The sequence below is a fragment of the Lotus japonicus genome, chromosome 1 (genome assembly GCF_012489685.1).
Source record: "Lotus japonicus ecotype B-129 chromosome 1, LjGifu_v1.2".
NCBI classification, from domain to species: domain Eukaryota; kingdom Viridiplantae; phylum Streptophyta; class Magnoliopsida; order Fabales; family Fabaceae; genus Lotus; species Lotus japonicus.
This window is the reverse complement of record NC_080041.1, coordinates 22,887,530-22,907,097: the sequence shown is the minus strand read 5'-3', so window position 1 is coordinate 22,907,097 and position 19,568 is coordinate 22,887,530. Positions and strand designations below refer to the sequence as shown.

At 40.5% G+C, this 19,568-nt stretch overlaps 2 protein-coding genes across 2 annotated transcripts; both read left to right on the top strand.

The window, feature by feature from the left end:
* Positions 1-11,853: 11,853 nt before the first annotated feature.
* Positions 11,854-12,555, top strand: LOC130730278 (uncharacterized). Its single transcript, XM_057582243.1, has one exon. The coding sequence runs from the start codon at positions 11,854-11,856 to the stop codon at positions 12,553-12,555; it is 702 nt and encodes a 233-aa protein (XP_057438226.1).
* A 2,446-nt stretch (positions 12,556-15,001) lies between these two features.
* LOC130730264 (uncharacterized) lies at positions 15,002-15,520 on the top strand. The gene has a single exon (XM_057582224.1). It carries the CDS (start codon positions 15,002-15,004, stop codon positions 15,518-15,520), a length of 519 nt encoding a protein of 172 aa, XP_057438207.1.
* The last annotated feature ends 4,048 nt before the right edge of the window (positions 15,521-19,568 follow it).

Sequence of the window (19,568 nt, the reverse complement as noted above, 5' to 3'; positions counted from 1 at the left end):
TAGTTGAGTCTCATTATATCTCTTATATTTATATTATTTCAAGGTAATGACACTGTACAAGTACAAGAATGAAAGAGAAAATATGATTTTTTAGTCAAAAAGTAAGGAGAGAGAAAATAAGCAACCGTTGCTTAAATTTAAGCAACTCAACTACCACGTCATGTTGCTCCAGTGGTGCTCCAAAATAAGCAACGTTGCTTAAGTTGCCAACTGAATTTAAGTAACCTCCATTAGAGATGCTCTAAGGTGTGATGTATTAGTTGTTCACCTCGTTATTTAACCATAAAGTTAGAAGTTTTATTCTCAACCATATTAATTGAGTATATTTCATGATCAGCTGTTGAATCGGTTAATGAACACACACAACAAATGAATTAGTCATTATTATCGGTGATGATGATGTTAATCTCAACAAAATAAAATCAATAATACGAACCAAACTAGCAATTGAATGAATTGATAGAACCCCCTCCTCATAATTGGTTTTTATATGAAAATTAATTATATAAAACTTTCTAATGTTGCACTTAATTTTTGTTGCAATTTGGTTAGAGAGGGGGTAAAAGCAAAGTAAAATCATGTAATTATATTTGGGAAGGGAAAATGGGTGAGAGGGTGAATGTATGCCATTTATAGCAAAGCATGTATGTTTATGTTGGTGTTTGTGGTGTGGTAGGCTTGGCTAGCTAGAATGAGAAATGAAGGTGGTTGAAGAAATGGTAGTAGAAATGGGAATTGATAAGAGAAAGAAAACCATACTAATTAATAAAAATAAGATGACACGGACTTCTTTCTTCTTCATATCCGACGAAATTAATCTGTCTGCATTTATGGGAGCTGCCTACGTGCCCTCCTTCTCCGACAGGATATGATGTCACTCTTTCTTCATCTTTTTAATTTCTTTTTTTGTGTGTATCATGGATTAACGTTAATGTTACTTCTGTCTCTTCGCTTTGCTAATCTTACCGTGTGAGGTCACTACACTTTTACTCTTGTTACCTTCATTAGGGCTATGGATAAAGTATAAATTTTATTAGTTAATAGTTCAATTATGTTAGGGTTAATCCTCTACTTGATCCCTGTTTTTGACTCGCCGTCTGAAATTAGTCCCTCCCCGGAAAATTTACAAATCTGGGTCCTCTCGTTTGCAATAAGTCTGGAGCAGGTCCTCGCCGGAGCCCGGAGCTCCGGCAAGTGATGAATAGGCATGCTGACTGGGATAAAAACGCTGACGTGTCAAGGGAAAAAAATTAAAAATAAAATACAAATTAGTTTTATTCAATTAAAAGTCCCCCCTCCCCCAAATTAACCCAAAATCATCTTCATCTTCACAAAATCATCATCTCCAAAGGACCCAGAAATTCATCTCATCATCTACTACTCCTTCATCTTCTTCTTCATCATCAAAGGAAACCGAATTACAGAGTTTCAGAAACAACAAACAGGGTGCAAAAATACAACAGGAACAACAGACACAACCCTACAATCTTCACCCTCACGCTCTCCACCCAAAACCCTGCAATCTTTCAAACTCAAAACCCCATCACTATGAACCACAAAATTCCCAGAACCCATAACCCCACCATCGATTTCTCCCCCCCCCCCAACTTCATCCAACTTAGAAACCCAGAACCCCTCAATTGCCACTCTGTTCTTCAACTTGTTTACTGGGAAGAGGAAGATGAAGAGGATGTGGTGTCGGTTATGGCGAGGTCAGCTTGGTTCGTGGTGCTGCTACGGTGGTGGTACCGCGACCCACCACTTCGATCTACCCCCTCTTCACTCCGATTCGCACCTGGGTTTGAAGGTTAGGGTTGCGGTGGGTGAGAATTGATGTGGGTCGATCTCTTCCTCTTTTGTAGGTTAGGGTTGCATGTGGGTTAGTGTTGGGTTGAGGTTGCATGTGGATGAGGGTGAGGGTGGGTGAGGCCGTGAGGGCACCACTTCGATCTACCTCTCTTCACTCCGATTCCCAACCTCCGCCGCCACCAGGGATCCTCCGTCGGCGGAGATTTCGGCGAGTACAAGCCTCTGCATTCCTCTGTTGATGCAAAGCTTCAGGCCATTTGTGAAGGCTTGGCTGAGATGCAGAAACAGGGGAAAACAGAGAAGAAGTCAGAAAAGCCTCAGAAGAAATCAAAGGCGACAGCGTCCAAGGTGGCTCCGCAAGAAGGTTGTTGTTGAGTTGGATTGCATGTGGTGGGGTGGGTTGCGATGGGTTCTGGGTGGGGGTGGGTTTCATGGGTGGGTCGCGGGTGAGGGAGGGATGGGTTCAGAAGCTCTGTTTTGGAAGAAGTGAGGGTGGGTTGCGGGTGAGGGAGGGTTGCGGGTGAAGAAGCTGGAGCAGGAACACAGATCTGTTGAAGGAGGTGATGAGGAAGAAGATGATGTGATGGAGAAGATGAAGATGATGAACATGGAGATGAGGAGCAGGAACACGGATGTGTTTAACTTCACCAATTTTTTTTTTATTTTGGTAAATTGATTTTGTGAATTAGACTAGGGTTAGATAGTTAATTAGATTTTTTTAGTTAATTGGATTAATAAATCTGAATTCTATTTTATTTTTTTATTTTTTATTTATTTTTAAAATCCACGTCATCATTTTTATCCCAGTCAGCATGCCTATTCATCACTCGCCGGAGCTCCGGGCTCCGACGAGGACCTGCTCCAGACTTATTGCAAACGAGAGGACCCAGATTTGCAAATTTTCCGGGGAGGGACTAATTTCAGACGACGAGACAAAGACAGGGACCAAGTAGACGATTAACCCTATAAGTTATAACTATGTGTTATTTTAATTTAATTTATATTTTACATTTTGTGATTTTTTTATAGAACAAAAAGAACTTTATTGAAAATAACCAAATAAATGAAGACAACCACTCATAGTAGGTAGTTACAAGAACTTACAATCCCTCTCTATCAGTAGTCCGGAGACAGGAAAAGGAATCACAACCCCCTTTTTACAAGATACTTCCTCCTCTCCTTTTTATAAGAAAAACTTGGACAAATCACACAAACCAATGAAACTTATATTTTTTATAAAATACTCCCTCCGGTCCTATTTATAAGCATGAAAGAGAAGAAAAATCTTGGTCCTTTTTATAAGAACCAAATGAAAGTTTGAGTTATATTAATTAATTTTTTCCAATGATACCCTTATTAATTCTAACTTGTAAAATGTATCTCATTAATTATTCTCTCTCTTTCCCACTTTCCAACACTAATAACAAAGGGTAATTTTGGAAGTTTATTTTAATTTAAGACAAATTTAATGTATTTTATCTAGTTTAACTACATTTCTTAAACTATGTGAATTTTTTTGTTGTTGCTTATAAATAGGACCGGAGGGAGTAAACTACTATGCTTAATTCCAATGATGTTTTTTCCTTTTTACAAAAACAATCATGTTAATTACTATAAATGTTGACCATGCCTATTGGGTGCTTGCAATTTCCCTCCAAATTTTTGCATTGGAAATATATCTCTTTGCATTGGAATTGATTATTTGACTTAATTTTATAAGAGTATTTCTTATAAAAAGGATCAAGAAAAATTGCCAAAGTGTTTCTTATAAAAATTACCGGAAGGGAGTAATTAGCTACAGTTTCGTGTTTCTCTGCTTATAAATATGTCTAACTTCAATACAGTCCAATACTCCAATTCCTTCATTAATTAACAGATCCATATGATTAGAGCGTTCATTAGCTAAAAGAGACAATTTCTAAGTTGTTTGACCCGCTTTAATACAGTCCAATTTCATAGAGAAAGGGAAAGAATTTAAGTGAGAGAAAAGAAAAAAGATATATCTATGAAATGACATAAATATCTTTAATTAAAAACTAATATACATTTTAAACGTTATTAACAAAAATTAAAGTTAAATTATAATTATAAATTATTTAGTACTATTAACAATAATATGTTAATATTGTTTACTGCTTTATTATAACTATTATTATACAATAAAGGATGAGGGGTATTTTAGGCAAATCACCTAAAATACTACCCTTGCCGTTTCCTATCCATATTAATATTAGCATAGAAATTTTTATGGGGTCCCACCAAATTCTTATTCTCCCTCATTAGTTTTGTACTCAACTATTTGATTTTTGTGTTTTCTCCATATTGCTTTTCTTTTTTCCTAGTTTTCTATAATACAAAACGAGCCCTTAATATTTCAAGGTGAGGGGATTCTGATTACCAATTGAGAGCTGGGATTATAGTCACATCCAACTCCAGGCAAAAATGCGTCAGTGATCGGCAAACCTGAGAAACAACCATCCCCATTAACTCTTGAGATAGGAAGTCACTCAGAAGTAGTAAACAATTGCCCAAATCACGCATCTTAACCTACGGTGCACCACTTCAGAACCAGTATGCCCTCTTAAGATCAAACGAACGACGCTCCAACATGTCCCACCCATGCGCCCCATCAGGGTCAACGACACCTTACTTCAGTCGCATACATTGCACTTGAGGAAGATTATCCAACAAACAACTTCTCATGAACCACACGATTGGTAGAAGTTAGAGCGATCGAGTTATGATATATACACAAATCTCCACTTCTTTTCCACCTTCGATCATTTTCTATTATTTCTCTTTTCTCTATCAATCAAATCACATATCACATCTTTACTTTCTCTCTCCTTTCTACTTATCTCTCTCTTCCTCTACCTCTTCACACCTAAAAAATGAGGTGTGAAGATATAATTATTCAGAGCGATCTGATGGTCACCATGGGCCTAGGGAACTGTGGACCCCCAGTCAAAGCAGTGCTTTAAAACCGTGTACCCCATTACCTTAGAAGATACAAACCTTTCCCATATATAAAGCAACACAAGTCAAACAACAAATGTAACTTCTAACTTCACCTCAGCCACTCTCTCAGTTTTGCTCATGTTCTAACTTCAACGTTGGAGTGCTAACGTGTAGGTTCTCCCTAACTAATCTCAAGGCGAAGAAAGTCCCGTGTCCACCACACTCAACGGGGAATCACAAGCATCCTCCTTCCAAACTCCACACTCTACCATCTATAACACCCCGATTTTCAGGTGTCACTTTAGTAACTCAAAAATCAAATAAAGCGGAAAAACATGTATTTTTTTTTCGTTTTCTTTTTAAATAAAAAGACTTGTCAAAATAAAGACTCAACCCATTCGCGATTAACAGCGACTAATATACAATAAAAGCACAGCCCTCGCTGCAACCAAAATCATCGTCATGAGTGTCCTCAAGTGACGGAAAGTAACGTCAAGTAACTGAAAGTAGTGCCCGCAGGCAAACAAGTGCGACCCATAGCCAGAGTCATAAGTTTTATAAATATAATCCTCCAAGAAAGTAAGTTAGCCCAGGACGGCTTCCAACAGACCTCTTACGTCCGACAAACTCCCTGTGATCCTCATGGAAGAGAACCACACAAAAAGCTAATAGTCGGGGACCTACCCTGCCCCAAAAAGAGAAATGACAATCAGAGCTATGACACTAACACCCAACCTTAGTAGGCTCTAAACACCCATACCCTATACTTCCATCCTCGACCCTCATCTGGTCATGCATTCAGTCCGGGTCCTCGTCGAAACTTCAGTAATGGTCATTACGCTCTTGGTCCTTCCCGAGTGACGAATCATCACGAACCAGTTGTCGAACGTCTGGCAGCAGGCCGACCGCCCAAACACAGACATACAAACAAAGTCAAGGCGCTATGGTCAACTTACAGAATACAATAGATATACAACCAACATGCGATAAAGGGGGTATATACTTATATAGGTTCTCAGTTGCCTATCCTAAGGTATATACTTAGCATGTTAACAAGGCTCTAATCAACAATTCAATATATGTTATCTCGACAGTTCAATAAACAATGACTCAACAATTCAATAAGCAATATCTCAACAATTCAAGTTAGGGTGCATGTATGCATGCAATATCAATTCAAAAGATGATCCCAATAAATAGGCATGTCAAGTCGATCCAACCCATTGGGTTGAACATACGGACTCGCACACGCAACAAATGACAACGCCAAGTTGGTTCACTCAATAGAGTCGAACATACGGACGTTGGGCGCGTCCAATGACTATCGCCGAATCGATCCAATCCATTCGATTAAACATACGGATCCGCGCGTGTCGAAAGGTTATCGCTGAATCGATCCAATCCATCGGATTGAACATACGGATTCACACGACTTTAAATGGCGATCGCTGAATCGATCCAATCCATCGATTGAATGTACGGACTCACGCGTGCCTAAGTGACTACCGCCGAATCAATCCAATCCATCAGATTGAATATACGGACTCGCGCGTGTCAAACAACTATTGCCGAATCGGTCCAACCCGCCGGGTTGAACACACGGATTCGCGCCCGCTATGCCGAAGATACACCCTTGGCGTTCTTCGTGAAGGCCCAGTCCTTCGACCGTCCCAACCTTCGTGAAGCCGACCGAAGCCGTCCCAGCTTCACCGAGGCCCGATCTTTCGATCGTCCCAAACCCCGAACGTATGCATGATGCAATATGGTTAGCTAAACATCGAATCGTCCTCGCACGTACGTGTTTAACTACAAATTTCGATTCAAAAGTACCCGAAGGTCAAAGTCGTCTTGCGACTAGGCTGTGAAAAACCGGAGTACATAAAGCACTCAGTGACATTTCCCTGGTCACTATGGTTCACCCCCGTGGCGACCATCAAATCATCTCAGGTTCAAGGCTTTTCGACTATTTCCCGTTTTTCACAATCATTTCCAACTCTTAAGTTTCCCTAAAGGTCTCGTTAATTAATCAAAGCATTTCAATATGAGTTAATCAAGTTATGAGGTTTATTATCGAAATCCAAGTTCCATAAGTTCCCGAGTTCCAAATTCTAACTATTCAAAGTTTCCCAAATCCCCCAGATATAATCCCCGGGAAAAGTCTAAGTATTTCAAAAAGGGCTAGATCTCAGACCTCAGGTCAGGACCTGCCTAGGGTTATTCTTTCAACCCGAATAATCAAAACAAAACAATTCAAATGTCCTACACTCCGCAATCGCGTCAAGGCGCACAATTCGACAACAATATCAATATCTCAGGCTATAAGAAGCAATACAACAATAATTCTATGCGGAAATAATAAGACAGAAACCAGTAAACAGCCGAAGCCTCTCAGAAAACGGAGACACACGTCTCATATAAGTTCACTCGGCCGAAGCCTCCAGAAAACATTTCCCATTTCAAAGCGATAAACAATATCCAAGCAATATTCAAGTCGAATTTATCGACGCCTATAAATCAATAGCTAGTAAGTAAGTTGCCCTAACCTCGAGTTGTTCTAGTCTCGCGGTGCAGGTCTCGCTCACAAGCTTGCTCAGTCAAACCCAAAGTTTCCACAACCAAACCTTGGAACAAACCAAGTAATAACCAATCAAAACAAGTCGATACCATCGAAACAATACAAACTAACGTTCGACAAAGCTCAAGAAGCTTCTGTGTACAACATTCTAACGCGAATGGAAGATTTTCCCCGAATGGGTGAGTTTTGACTCGTGAAACCAAACAGAAATTCTAATATTTACCTTTGCTCACTAAAATGCGCATAACTCGAGCTACAGAACTCGAAATGACACGAAACCAAAGCCAAAATTTCGGCGACTCAAAGGGCTACAGTAAGCATAAGGAAAACCTTGCCCATATTTGAGTTTCCTCACTATCCTAACACAAATAGGTCTCAGCCACTCTCCAATTTAGCGTTTCGGCGCTTTTTCTTCGATCTAATTTAATTCCTAGGTAGTTTTAGGGTAAAACTAGGGCAAGGAAACTGTCGGAAAAATTTTAGAACGAGCGGGTCGATATACGACTAGTTAGGGGCACTTTGGTCCAAAATTAAAGCTCAAAAACTCAAAGTTGAAACTTTGAAAAACAAAATTGATGGGGTCGTTCACAACGACATTTATAGCAACTAATCCTAAGGGCGCAAAGTCGGATTGTGGCTTTTTAATCAAAAAGTTTCAATATGTGAGTAAATGAGTTTTTATACCGTTTTTCAGATCTACGGTGACTCGATCGAAATTGGCGCGCATCTGCGAGAGATTTAGCTTGTTGGGTAGTAGTAGAAGGTAGTTCAAAAGAAAAATCGGGAAAATCGGACAATTTTGGAAAAAGCTCGAAACTAGGAGCTCAGAAAGAGATAAAGAAACGCGATATAAAAGATGATCAGAGGTAAGAACAAGCAAGAGTACCTCGATGTCGAGAAGTAGCAACGAACAACACGAAGATCGGTCACGAAACGACGAAGATCTCTCCTCTCCCTCTCCTCCTCAAGCTCGCGGCCTTGAAGCTTCAAATGGTGAGTGTTTTGATTTTTTTTTTCTATTTATAGGAGAGAGAAATTGCGGGAAAATGAATATTTCGCGATTCCGATTTTTGCAGTACGTTCAGCTGTGAATTATAAGCGAGAATCTTGCGACAGAATTCTAGAACTCAAGACAAGTCTCTTGAATTTGAAGAAAACGATCCAAAAGCGGTGTGAGTTAAAATACTCCGAAAAACTACTTTTTGCCGTGAAAGTCGGATGACAAAACTTCCTTCTGAAGAAAGGTTGGAAATGTCGAAAGAAATCTGGTAACGCGGATGGAAACTTTGTTAGAAACTCCGAATAGAAAAGGTCTTCATTCAGTGTTGGAATTTAAAGTCTTGAGAGAATAGAATTTAGCGTCGTCGGACTTCCGAGAAGCGAAACCTATCGTGCGTACAGTCCAGAGTTCTGAAATGAAACGCTGGTCGAGGTAAAAATAAAGAGAACTTCTTATTTTTCCAAGGATTTTGAATTTTGATTAAACAGTCCTTTAAGAGCGGAAATAACCTTTTTCGGACACTCTCGACCTTAGTCGAGTGTGGAAATGGCTCGTACTAATTAGTATACTGACCAGAGCACTATCCTCAAGCAATTTCCTGAACGTTATTCTTCATCAAGTCGTCCAAAACAACATTATCCTTTACAAGGTCCTTTTGCGGTTAAATCGGTTCTACTCTTAGGTTGGAAAAATAATTAAAAATAATTATTTAAATCCAAGTCTGAAATTTGGGTCTTACACCATCCCTCATCCCCAAAACACACGCTGTGGGCGATTTGACCAGACTTTATCTGATCACTTAATTAAATTATAATAAGTTTGTAATCATATGGATAACATTATAAGTAGGAGAGCTAATGGGGCCTTTTATGCCAGGGTTTATGGTTTAATAATATAACTTAAACAAGTATTTATCCCTTTATTTATTTTTGAATTTAGTCATTCTATTTCTTTTTTCAATTTGTATCCCCTTAAAATTTAAGTTTTTTTTTTAATTTATGTCGTTTGTGCGAGACTATTAACCGCATAAGAAAAATGTTTATTATCGACGACTAAATCATGAAAAATCATCGGTATTATTTCATTAGCGACGGCAAAAAACTGAGCATGGGCTTCATCACTAATTTTTTTGATGGCTTTAAAAAATGTTGAGTAATTACTAAAAAAAAGATTTTTCTCTCTTCTGAATAGGGAGAAGAGAGATGTTTAGAGAGAGAAGCTCCAGGAAAACTACTCCGGTGAGAATATCGGGCACAGAGGAGGAACGTCGACGGAGCCGGTTTGAAGGACGCTGGACATGGCCTGGGAATGGGAACACCAAATTCTCGACGAGATGGCAACGACAACAACGTGTTACCCAGCGGGAACCGATTAAAGGGAGAGAGCATGGCCAGTCAAAAACAGTGTTTGTTGATGGTATTGGCCAGAGGGTGACTGCTGATCAGCTTCGATATGCTTTTGCGGCTGCAGGGTCTGTAGTAGGAGTGGACATTTGAATCAGAAGGCATGGAGATACACGGTTTAAATTTGGGTTTGTACATTTCTCATCGATCTTCGAAGTATGGCAAGCAATTCGAAAGTTTAATGGGGTGCGTTTTCAAGGAAGCTATTTGCATGTATGCAAGGCGTGGTTGTCGCGGCCTACTCGGAAGGGGGGGAGTGCGAAACCTGGTAACAAACATGCAGTAAAAGGAAAGGTGTGGCGACCAAAGAAGGCGAAGGATCACAAAGATAGCTCGGGTAATGGTGTTACTGAAGTCCAGACGACTGAGGACCTGGTGCTACAACATACAACAAAACCGACAGGCAAAGATTGGGTGGGTAGATGTGCGATGGCGATAGCGGAGGAGTGTTATAATGTGGTGGAGCTTCAAGCGTACTATAGTTCTATCGGATTGTATAATTTTAGATTGATACCATTGGGGGCTAAGGAGGTAGTCCTGGAATTTGAGAATAACCACGAGAGGGAGAGCATGATGAAGGAGTGCAGAGAGTTTTTGGAACACAGATTGAGCGATATCCGGTGCTGCTCGATGGATACCATCGGGGTATCACAGATAATGTGGTTGGCATTGTGGCAGGTGCCACTTGGAGCGTGGGGAATGGAATTCTTCACAGCAGTTGGGAATCGACTAGGACGTTTTGTTTGTGTCCATGAGTCTACGCTGACAAAGGAGCGAGTGGATGTGGCCAAAATACTTGTGTAAACAACTCATCCCTTGTGGCACCCAAGTGTTCTTCTTGTTGATATTGATGGTGAACAAAGAAGAATACTGGTGGAGAAAGAAGATCTCAATATTGATTACGGATGTGTCTCAATAATGCATGCTACACCGGTGAAAGAGTACAAATCTCCGTCAAATGATTCTGGAAATGATAGTGAGGAGTCTGGCCATTTAGATGATCAGGAGGACTTGGAGATGTTTGATGAGGATATGGGAGGTGAGATGGAGCAGAAGAGTACACAGTGGCACACATCAGAAACGGAAAATCAATCACCGGAGAATGTTGGACACACCTGGCCAGGGTCGCCGGTTCAGTGGAGCTTGGCGGGATGCAACCGGGCGAACATCTGGATTCGTGGTCAGACCCAATCGAACCAGATAGAGCCGTTGCGTTTGCAACAGTTTCGACATCAGGCCGTTAGGAATACTGGAGAAAGTTCAGGGTGGGTTTGGAGACGTTGTGCAGAAAAAAAGGTCAAACGTGTGGATTCAAATTTGATATGTCAAGCACGTGATTTATTGGATGATGGATATACATGGAATGAGATAAAAACGGTTGCTACTTTTAAGGAGGTGGATTTCAAGGAGGTGATAGAAAATGCTGGGTGTAGTATTGGAGAGAATTTTCCAATGATTTGGAAAAGATGGTGTGCAGAGAGTTATGATCAGCTATTTGAGCAATTAATGGGCTGGTCAAAATTTGTTAATGCTCAGATCATGGCATCAAATATGTGTAAGGAAATAAATATATTATGGGTGAGCAAGGCTGGCGGTGATTTTCAAAAAAATGCACAGCAATCAACATTAATGTGGGGCCCCTCAAACACCATAACTGTGGAAGATTCTGTTAAGGTTATTGCGGAAGTGGCCTGCGAAAGTACGGGGGATGCGAATTTGAAGGATAGTTTTAATTTGGAGGAGGAATGTGAGGTTTCCCCAGAGGATTATAAGGTGATTTTTGCTGATTTGGAGGACGAAATTAAGGTGACACGTCCCAGAGGAAGACCACGAAAGGTTTCAAAAATAGGTGCGGGGGAGTCACCGAAAAGACAGAGAGGGAGGCCAAAGAAAAATTTAGTCACACAGGAATTAAAAAACCTGCAGGCAGAGAATATACAAAGAAGGACATTGGTGCATGCAAATCCACATGGGGAAGATGGTATGATAACTCGGGCAAGAAGGGCATTAATCCGTAGTCAGGCAGCGGGTTTGGTTTTTGAGTGTGAAGAAGAGGAAGCAATACAGGGCCTGGTGCAACAAATTCGTTTGGGACTCCACAACTAAAAATGGCAGGGGTGTGGGTGTCTTGGAATGTGAGGGGGTTAGGAAGAGCTGAGAAGAGGAAGGCTATTAGATTGGAGTTGGACAAGCTGAAACCTGAAGTCATATTGTTACAAGAAACAAAACTGAATGAGGGTCGTGAAGAGCTGTTGGGTGGATGGATACGGGAAAAACAGTTGGAGGCATGCAGTATTCTAGCAGTGCATGCAGCTGGTGGATTATTAACTTTGTGGAGAAAAGATAAGTTTCGTTGTGATCAGGTGGTGCGTGGGGATGGCTTTTTCCTGGTAGTTTTGAGCTTGATAAATACAGAGGGGGTTTGTGTGGTGTGTAATGTCTATGGTCCTCATGACTCTAGGGAGCGGGGACACATGTTTGAAGAATTAGGATTGGCGCTGGAGGGAAGAGTAGGGAGGGTGGTGTTTGGTGGTGATTTTAATGCTATTCTCAATGATGGGGAGAAGCAGGGAGCTGGTGGTGATACGTTAGGTGATCCTTCTTTCAAAGAGTTTGTCTCCAACCAGTATTTGATCGATTTGCCTATGCTAAACGGAGATCATACTTGGGGAAGCACTAGGAATGAAGGGTTGTGGAGTCGTTTGGATCGGTGGCTAATTAATGAGGAGGCCCTGTTGGGCTTTGATGGGGTTGTACAGATAGCTCAGGATTGGGGGTTGTCGGATCATCGTGCTGTTGTGTTAAACTAGGGGACTAAGGATTTTGGACCAAAGCCATTCACTTTCTTTAATTACTGGCTTTTGGAGGAGGGGTTCAAGGAGATGGTGGTGCAATGGTGGGACTCGAATGTAGTAGTAGGATGGTCAGGGTATGTGTTGTTAAGTAAGTTGCGAGGCTTGAGGGGGAAAATAAGGGAGTGGAGTAAGGCGAGATGGGCGTGGGGGTCTTCTAAAATTACTAGTTTGGAGCGGAAGGTTCATGATCTTATGGTGAGAATGGAGAGGGAGGGTGTGTCAGACATTCTGAGGCGTGAGCGGATGTCAACCTTGCATGAGCTATGACGGGAATATAGAAAGGAGGAGAGCATGTGGCTGCAAAAGTCTCGATTAAAATGGATTAAGCTAGGGGACCGCAATACAAAGTTTTTTCATAGGTCCTCAAAAATTAGATCTTGCCGCAAAACTATGGAGAGTTTGCAAATGAATGGAGCCTTATGTGAGGAGCCTAGGCGTATCAAAGAAGAAATTTTTAACCACTTCCAAGCTTTCTTCAAATCACGACCAAGGGGAAGAATCAGGTTTGAAGGGGAGGAGATGAGGAAGTTGTCTGCGACAGATTGTGAATTGTTACAGGCTCATTTTTCCTATGAAGAAATATGGGAGGCTGTATTAGCTTGTGATGGCAACAAAGCTCCGGGTCCTGATGGTTTCAATTTCACCTTCTTCCGGGAATTCTGGTTCATGATTCGCAGTGATATAATGAAAATGTTTCAGGAGTTCCATGCGCATGGGAAACTGGTGAAGGGGTTGAATGCGGGGTTTATTTCCTTGATTCCAAAAAAGGATATTCCTGTCGAGGTAGCTGATTATAGGCCTATCAACCTGATTGGTAGTATTTATAAATTGATTGCAAAGGTCTTGGCAGCAAGATTACAAAGAGTCATGCCAACTCTGTTATCTCAGAATCAATTCTCTTTCACTAAGGGAAGGCAAATTGCTGATTGCATTTTTATTGCTAATGAAATAGTGGATTCAATGACGAGGGGAGGGCGGGGTGGCTTTCTTTTGAAGCTGGATTTTGCAAAGGCTTATGACAATGTGGAGTGGGAGTTCTTGATGCATATGATGGAGGATATGGGGTTTGGGGAGAGATGGAGGGGTTGGATTTTTAATTGTGTATCTACAGCAACCTTGGCGGTCCTTGTCAATGGATCCCCGACAGTTTTTTTTTGCAATAGAGAAGGGTTTGAGGCAAGGGGACCCCTATCTCCAATGTTGTTTAACTTGTGTGTGCAAGGTCTGTCTATTCTGTGGAATAGCCTCGCAAATAGAGATAATGCTTGCGGTTTTAGAGTGAGTCAGGGGCTGTGTTTAAATCACTTACAGTTCGCAGATGACACTTTGGTTTTCAGTGAAGCAGATGAGGAGCAAATGGAAGAGATGTTTGATGTGCTTCTAGGATTCTTATGGGGATCGGGGTTGAGAGTTAATTATGCAAAGTCTGTGTTGGTGGGGTGCAATGTGGATAATGAGCAGGTCAGAAGATTAGCGGAGGGGTTGGGAGTGTCTACGGGGTCATTGCCGCTACCATATTTGGGTTCAGCACTTGCAGGAAATCTGCGGCTCATACGGTTTTGGAAACCTGTGGTGGAAAGGGTGAGGGTAGCGTTATCTAGCTGGGGGTCTGGTTCGTTATCATTGGCGGGAAGAGTTGTGGTGTTGAAGGCGGTGGCGAGTGCCATACCCATGTATCAAATGGCGCTGTATAAGGCTCCTGTGGGGGTAATATCTTCGATTGAAAAATTGATGAGGGGGTTTTTGTGGGGTAGGCCAGGGGGGGGGGAAGGAGGATTGCATGGGTTGCTTGGGAAGAGGTGTGTAAGGCAAAGAAGTTGGAGGATTAGGTGTAGGGTTTTTGGGGGTAAAAAATAAAAGCATGTTACTCAAATGGCCTTGGAGGTTTGGTGTTGAAAGATATACGCTGTGGAGACAGGTTTTGTGTGAGAAATACTCCATTACTCACACAAATTTGTTACTGCATAATGTGGTGACCCAAATACATAGCCCATCACGGTATTTATTTGATATACTCCAAGTTTTGATGGATATGGGACCAGGGGGCAGCTTGTTTCGTGATCAATGCTTGTGTGTAGTGGGGAAGGGAGAAAGAATTGGCTTTTGGACAGATCCATGGGCCTCTACCAGCTCTTTAAACATATTATTTCCAAGGTTTTTTAGCCTAGCAAGTGAACCAGATATGAGGGTAGTGAGTGCGGGTATTTTTTCTGGGTCGAGGTGGCAGTGGGATATTCCTTGTCGGCGTAATTTATTTGGTTGGGAGATGGAGGTCTGGTCTCAATTTATGGAGTGCATAAATGGTGTAGTGCCAAGCGGGAAAGATGATGTACTACTATGGGTAGGGGACGTGAATGGAAGGTTCTCGGTGAAAGCTTATTGCAAGGCTTTGGAGCTTTAGATGTACGAGGAACCACCTTGGGTCTTTCCGCGTCGGGTGCAAGGGTTTGTGCCACCAAAGGTCTTACAATTTATGTGGCAAGCGGCAGAAGGAAAAATAGTTGTCATGGAATGTCTCAGGAGGCGCGGTGCAGATGTGGAAGGGGAGGGCGTGTGTGTGTTGTGTGGCCTTGAACGCGAGACGGTCCAACATCTTCTTTTAACCTGTGTTTTTGTTTCAGGAATTCGGAATCGTATCATGAGGAGGGAGAGCATCTCTTGGTGTGTGCCAGGTTCTGTAAAAGAAATGCTGCAGCAATGGAATGCCTTATGCGTTGGAACAGCAAAGGAATTATGGGAGGTGATACCCTATGCGGTGGGATGGACGGTGTGGCTTGCTAGGAATGGTGCTATTTTCAGGGCTGAGGAGGTCTCATTGGAGATGGCATGGGATCTTCATATTACCAGAATTTATTGGTGGATTCAAGCGGCTAATATTGATTGTGATTATTCTTTGCATGATTTTCAGCAGAGTTTTTAGAATGTTCGATGGACAATGCCAGTAAAGATATCAAGGAAAGTGCAATGGAATTGTCCAGAGATGGGCTTGCTAAAGTTTAATGTGGATGGTGCTGCAAGAGGAGCCCCAGGAGTAGCAGGAGCGGGTGGTATTCTACGTGATAGTGCAGGTATGGTGAAGGGTTATTTTTCTCTTAGTCTGGGTGAGCTTTATGCTTATGAAGCGGAGAGTAAGGCCATACTCTGGGCACTGAAATTTTGTAAGGAGTTTGGAGTGAGAAATATTATGATTGAGAGTGATTCGACTTTGGCTGTGGGGTGGGTGATCAATGGTTCGCATAGGCCTTGGAAGTTATTGAATGATCTTAATATGATTGATATTTTGATGGAGCAAGTGAATTGTGTGAAAGTGGCACATGTATTTAGAGAGGCAAATGACCAAGCAGATGAATTGGCAAAGGGGGGGGGGTGTGTGTGAGAGAACTTCGGTGTTGTGGGTTTGGCTATAGTGCAGACTCGTGTGATTGTTTGGAGGGGTCCTGTGTAAAAGGTGGGAGTGCTGGAGTTATGGATACAAATGGAGTATTATATTTTATGCTTCATGGGCTGGAAGTATATTTGCCTCGCGGGTACTATCTTTTATGGCTGATATCTATGTGGTCATTGTGTTGTATGTTTGAGTATTGGATGCCGCTGGTGTGTTTCAACACTTGTTCCTGATGCTATTAAGTTATTAGCATTGTTAACTTCATGTGGCTGACCATTTCCTACATATGAGGGAGTCGTGGTTTCAGTGCAGAGTTTCATATGAGCTTGGTTTTTTGTATTTTGTAGCAGAGTGGCTATCTCAAGCATGTGGTACTCTTTTTCCTTACTGGGGTTTTTCCCACTGGGTTTTTCTCAGTAAGGTTTTAATGAGGCTCGTGCTTGGGATGATGTTAGTGCCACTTTGCGGGTTGGTGGGGGGTTTTATTTTTGCTCAGTCTGTTAGACATTGTACTGGTTATGTTGCCTGTTTTGGCATAGACTTTCGAATTTTCATAATAATACTAGTTCTTTTCATTTTCAAAAAAATCTTACCCACAACTTTTTCTGTCGAGTAATTGATTTCATTTGTACAAAGAAAACAGTTTTTATTGCAAATAAAAAAGTCAATCTTATCTACAGTAAAAGAAGCGCTTTGAGGCCTTTAAAAGTATCATTATTCGTAATTTATATGAAAGTGAGGAAGAAGAAAGATGTGTGAGTAAGAGAGTCTACAAACACCTCTTTAACTTAACAACGAATTTTTTCAGGATATTTATAGGTTATTGACGAACGTCAGTATTCCAAGTTCTCGGTTCACGAAAATTTCATTTTTTAAAACAACCGCGACTATCATCAATAAGGTGATAGTAACTATCCTGCGAAAAAATTATTTACCACCTAATTATTAACGGCTCAAGCGGTCTGTAACATTTTTCTTTTTGAAAACCTGTAACCGACAACCTCCGAGATTTTGATTCATAGATATTTTTTTATCTTCCATCTTATTTCCACTCACTCCTTTTTTTTTCTGCTCATTTCATTTTCTATCACATAATATATCATATTTTTTATTTCTTTCCATTTTTCATTTTGTGCCTGTAAATGTGGGGCGGGAATGTTAATATTTATTTTGAAAATGGGAATGTTAATATGAATGAAAATGATATGGATTCAAATATATATATTTAGACGTGAGATGGAAATTATATTTAGATGTGAGAAAATTAATTATATGTATAATTTTGAAGAGTTGTTAAGAGAAAATTATATTTAGATGTGAGATGGAAATTGGAATGCGGAACATGCATGATTGGAATGAAGACAATGCAATTAGAGATGGGAAGGAGGCAATTATGGATAGCAATAGGCATTATTGTCGTAGACAAAGGAGGCCCTAGTGCAGAGCTGCTGACCCTCGAAACATGTTGAAAAATAATTCATACGAAGAACTCAAACAAGATTTGGTCAGATCTCGAGGAGCTTCAGGTGTAAGTATTGCCACCCTACAATTTAGAAATTTGTGATGCACAAAAAACAGTGATCAACAACCTTGTACTCTTTTTATTAAATTTGCTTAGAAAATTAAAGAAGCGATGATGAACAACACTTGTTAGTTTTTGAAGCATCGACTAATTCTTTATAAACCCAGTTTTTGCCACGGTTAAAAAATCACATTTGTCCGGAAAACTTGGTGAATGAACAGGCCTTGGGGAGTTTAGGAAAGTGAGATGCAACATTTCAATGCTCCATATGTAAAACAAGGTTTTTGCCTCAAGCATGTTTAGTGTATATTCTTTGGGTGTAGATCACTAAAGAAAGTGATGGAAAGAGATGAGTGAGAAGTGATAAATGTAATGTGTGATGTGAAGAGATTAGGAAAGAGAAAAAAAGAAAAAAAAAGTATTCCAAAGTGTATGCAGTGTTTGATGGTGCATGTAGCATTACCGTTTGCTTCTATAATTTCATTTTTGGCTTGTTGTGATTTTTATGGAAATAACAAGTATTCAAACAGAGCAATTTGCTGCAGATAATAATTTCCCCAATTTGCCTATAATCTGTAACGAGCAATAATAAATATACACAACCACTTATCATCACAAACACATAAAAGACACCCATATTTTAACGTGAAAACCCTCTCAATGACCATCGGTAATCAACATTTTCTTGTAGCAATAGAGGCTGAGAATGAGGCGGCAAAGGAAGGGGGAGATGCAATGGGTAAGGGCGAATAAGGGAGAGGCTGAGCGTGTAAGGGTTTGAGGAATGAGGAAGAGAATAGGCTTATAAGGAAGATGATGGATAAATCTGTCCATATTAGCATCGCCGGAGGCGACGCAAACCCTCAGGGCTTGCGAATTGGGTAGTACCTAGATAGATTAGCGTTGGTCGTAGCCAACACTTATGTTACTGATGAATGTGGCGTCCGACCTAAACTGCCGCTAATTCTCGACTAGCAGATAGTATGTTGGCCGGTGATTTTGACATCTATCAAAGCCAACACTAAATACCAGTTAGCTAACACAATTCATCATAAACTTAAGAGATTTTTTTGTGCAGTTTTCATTGGTTCTTCCGATGCTAACTAGCCAAATTTAGCATCGGTGTCGTGGAAGGTTCTAATTTTGGGGGCTAAAAAAATCTTTTCTTGTAGTGGACATTTTCTCCTTTGTAACTATAAGAGCATCTTTAATGCTAGTTCTTAGTTCTTAGCACTATTCATGTGGGCTTGTACTGCCACATGTGCTTAAGCAATTTTTCGCATACTTTGCTCCCATAATAAGTTTTAAGTTCTTAGCACTATTCATCCAATCATACAATACCATTATATTAATATTTTTTTATTTATATATAATTTTGATTTAAATTTAAATGTTAATTCAATACTTAAATTAAATGAATGAGAGTGAAAAAATTAATTTCTTATGCTAAGAACTCAAAAAGTAAAACTTCTTATATAAAAACCTAGTTCTTATTTTTAAGAATTAAGAAATCAACGCCATCCCCTCCCGTGGCTAAGAACTCAGTTATTAATTCTCAACTAAAAATAAGAACTAAAAACTTTGCATTGAAGATGCTCTAAGCAAGTTACCTTTGGTTAATTTCCACTTACAAAAACCAAAGTAATTGACATAACTACCATCATCATGCATAATTGCATATGCAAAGAGATCAAATGAATCATTCCCTTCTTAGTGTGCTAGAAAACATTACCAAATGAATCATTTCTAGTTATGTATTGACATTTTTAGCATTGAAGCGAATAATTAAAGTTGATACTATATATAGTAATTGATTAAATTTTTGAATATAAAATAGTGATTGTTGTGTTGGAGAAGCAAAGTCCCCCATGTGCTGAACGCAACAACAACAGTGCGTGGCGCAGGGTTTTTCTGATTCGTACCGTACTCGTGTCAACATCATGTCAGCTGGCCGGAAACCACCTTTCGCATCCATTTTCCTGAAAAAGAGACACCAACCAGCACAGTAACTTCTGCTTCTTACCCTCTCACACTCACTTTTTCAGCCTTCACTATAATTCA

Coding starts and splice junctions, on each gene's coding strand:
- LOC130730278 (XM_057582243.1), top strand. CDS start 11,854: ATGGCAGGGGTGTGGGTGTCTTGGAATGTGAGGGGGTTAGGAAGAGCT.
- LOC130730264 (XM_057582224.1), top strand. CDS start 15,002: ATGTACGAGGAACCACCTTGGGTCTTTCCGCGTCGGGTGCAAGGGTTT.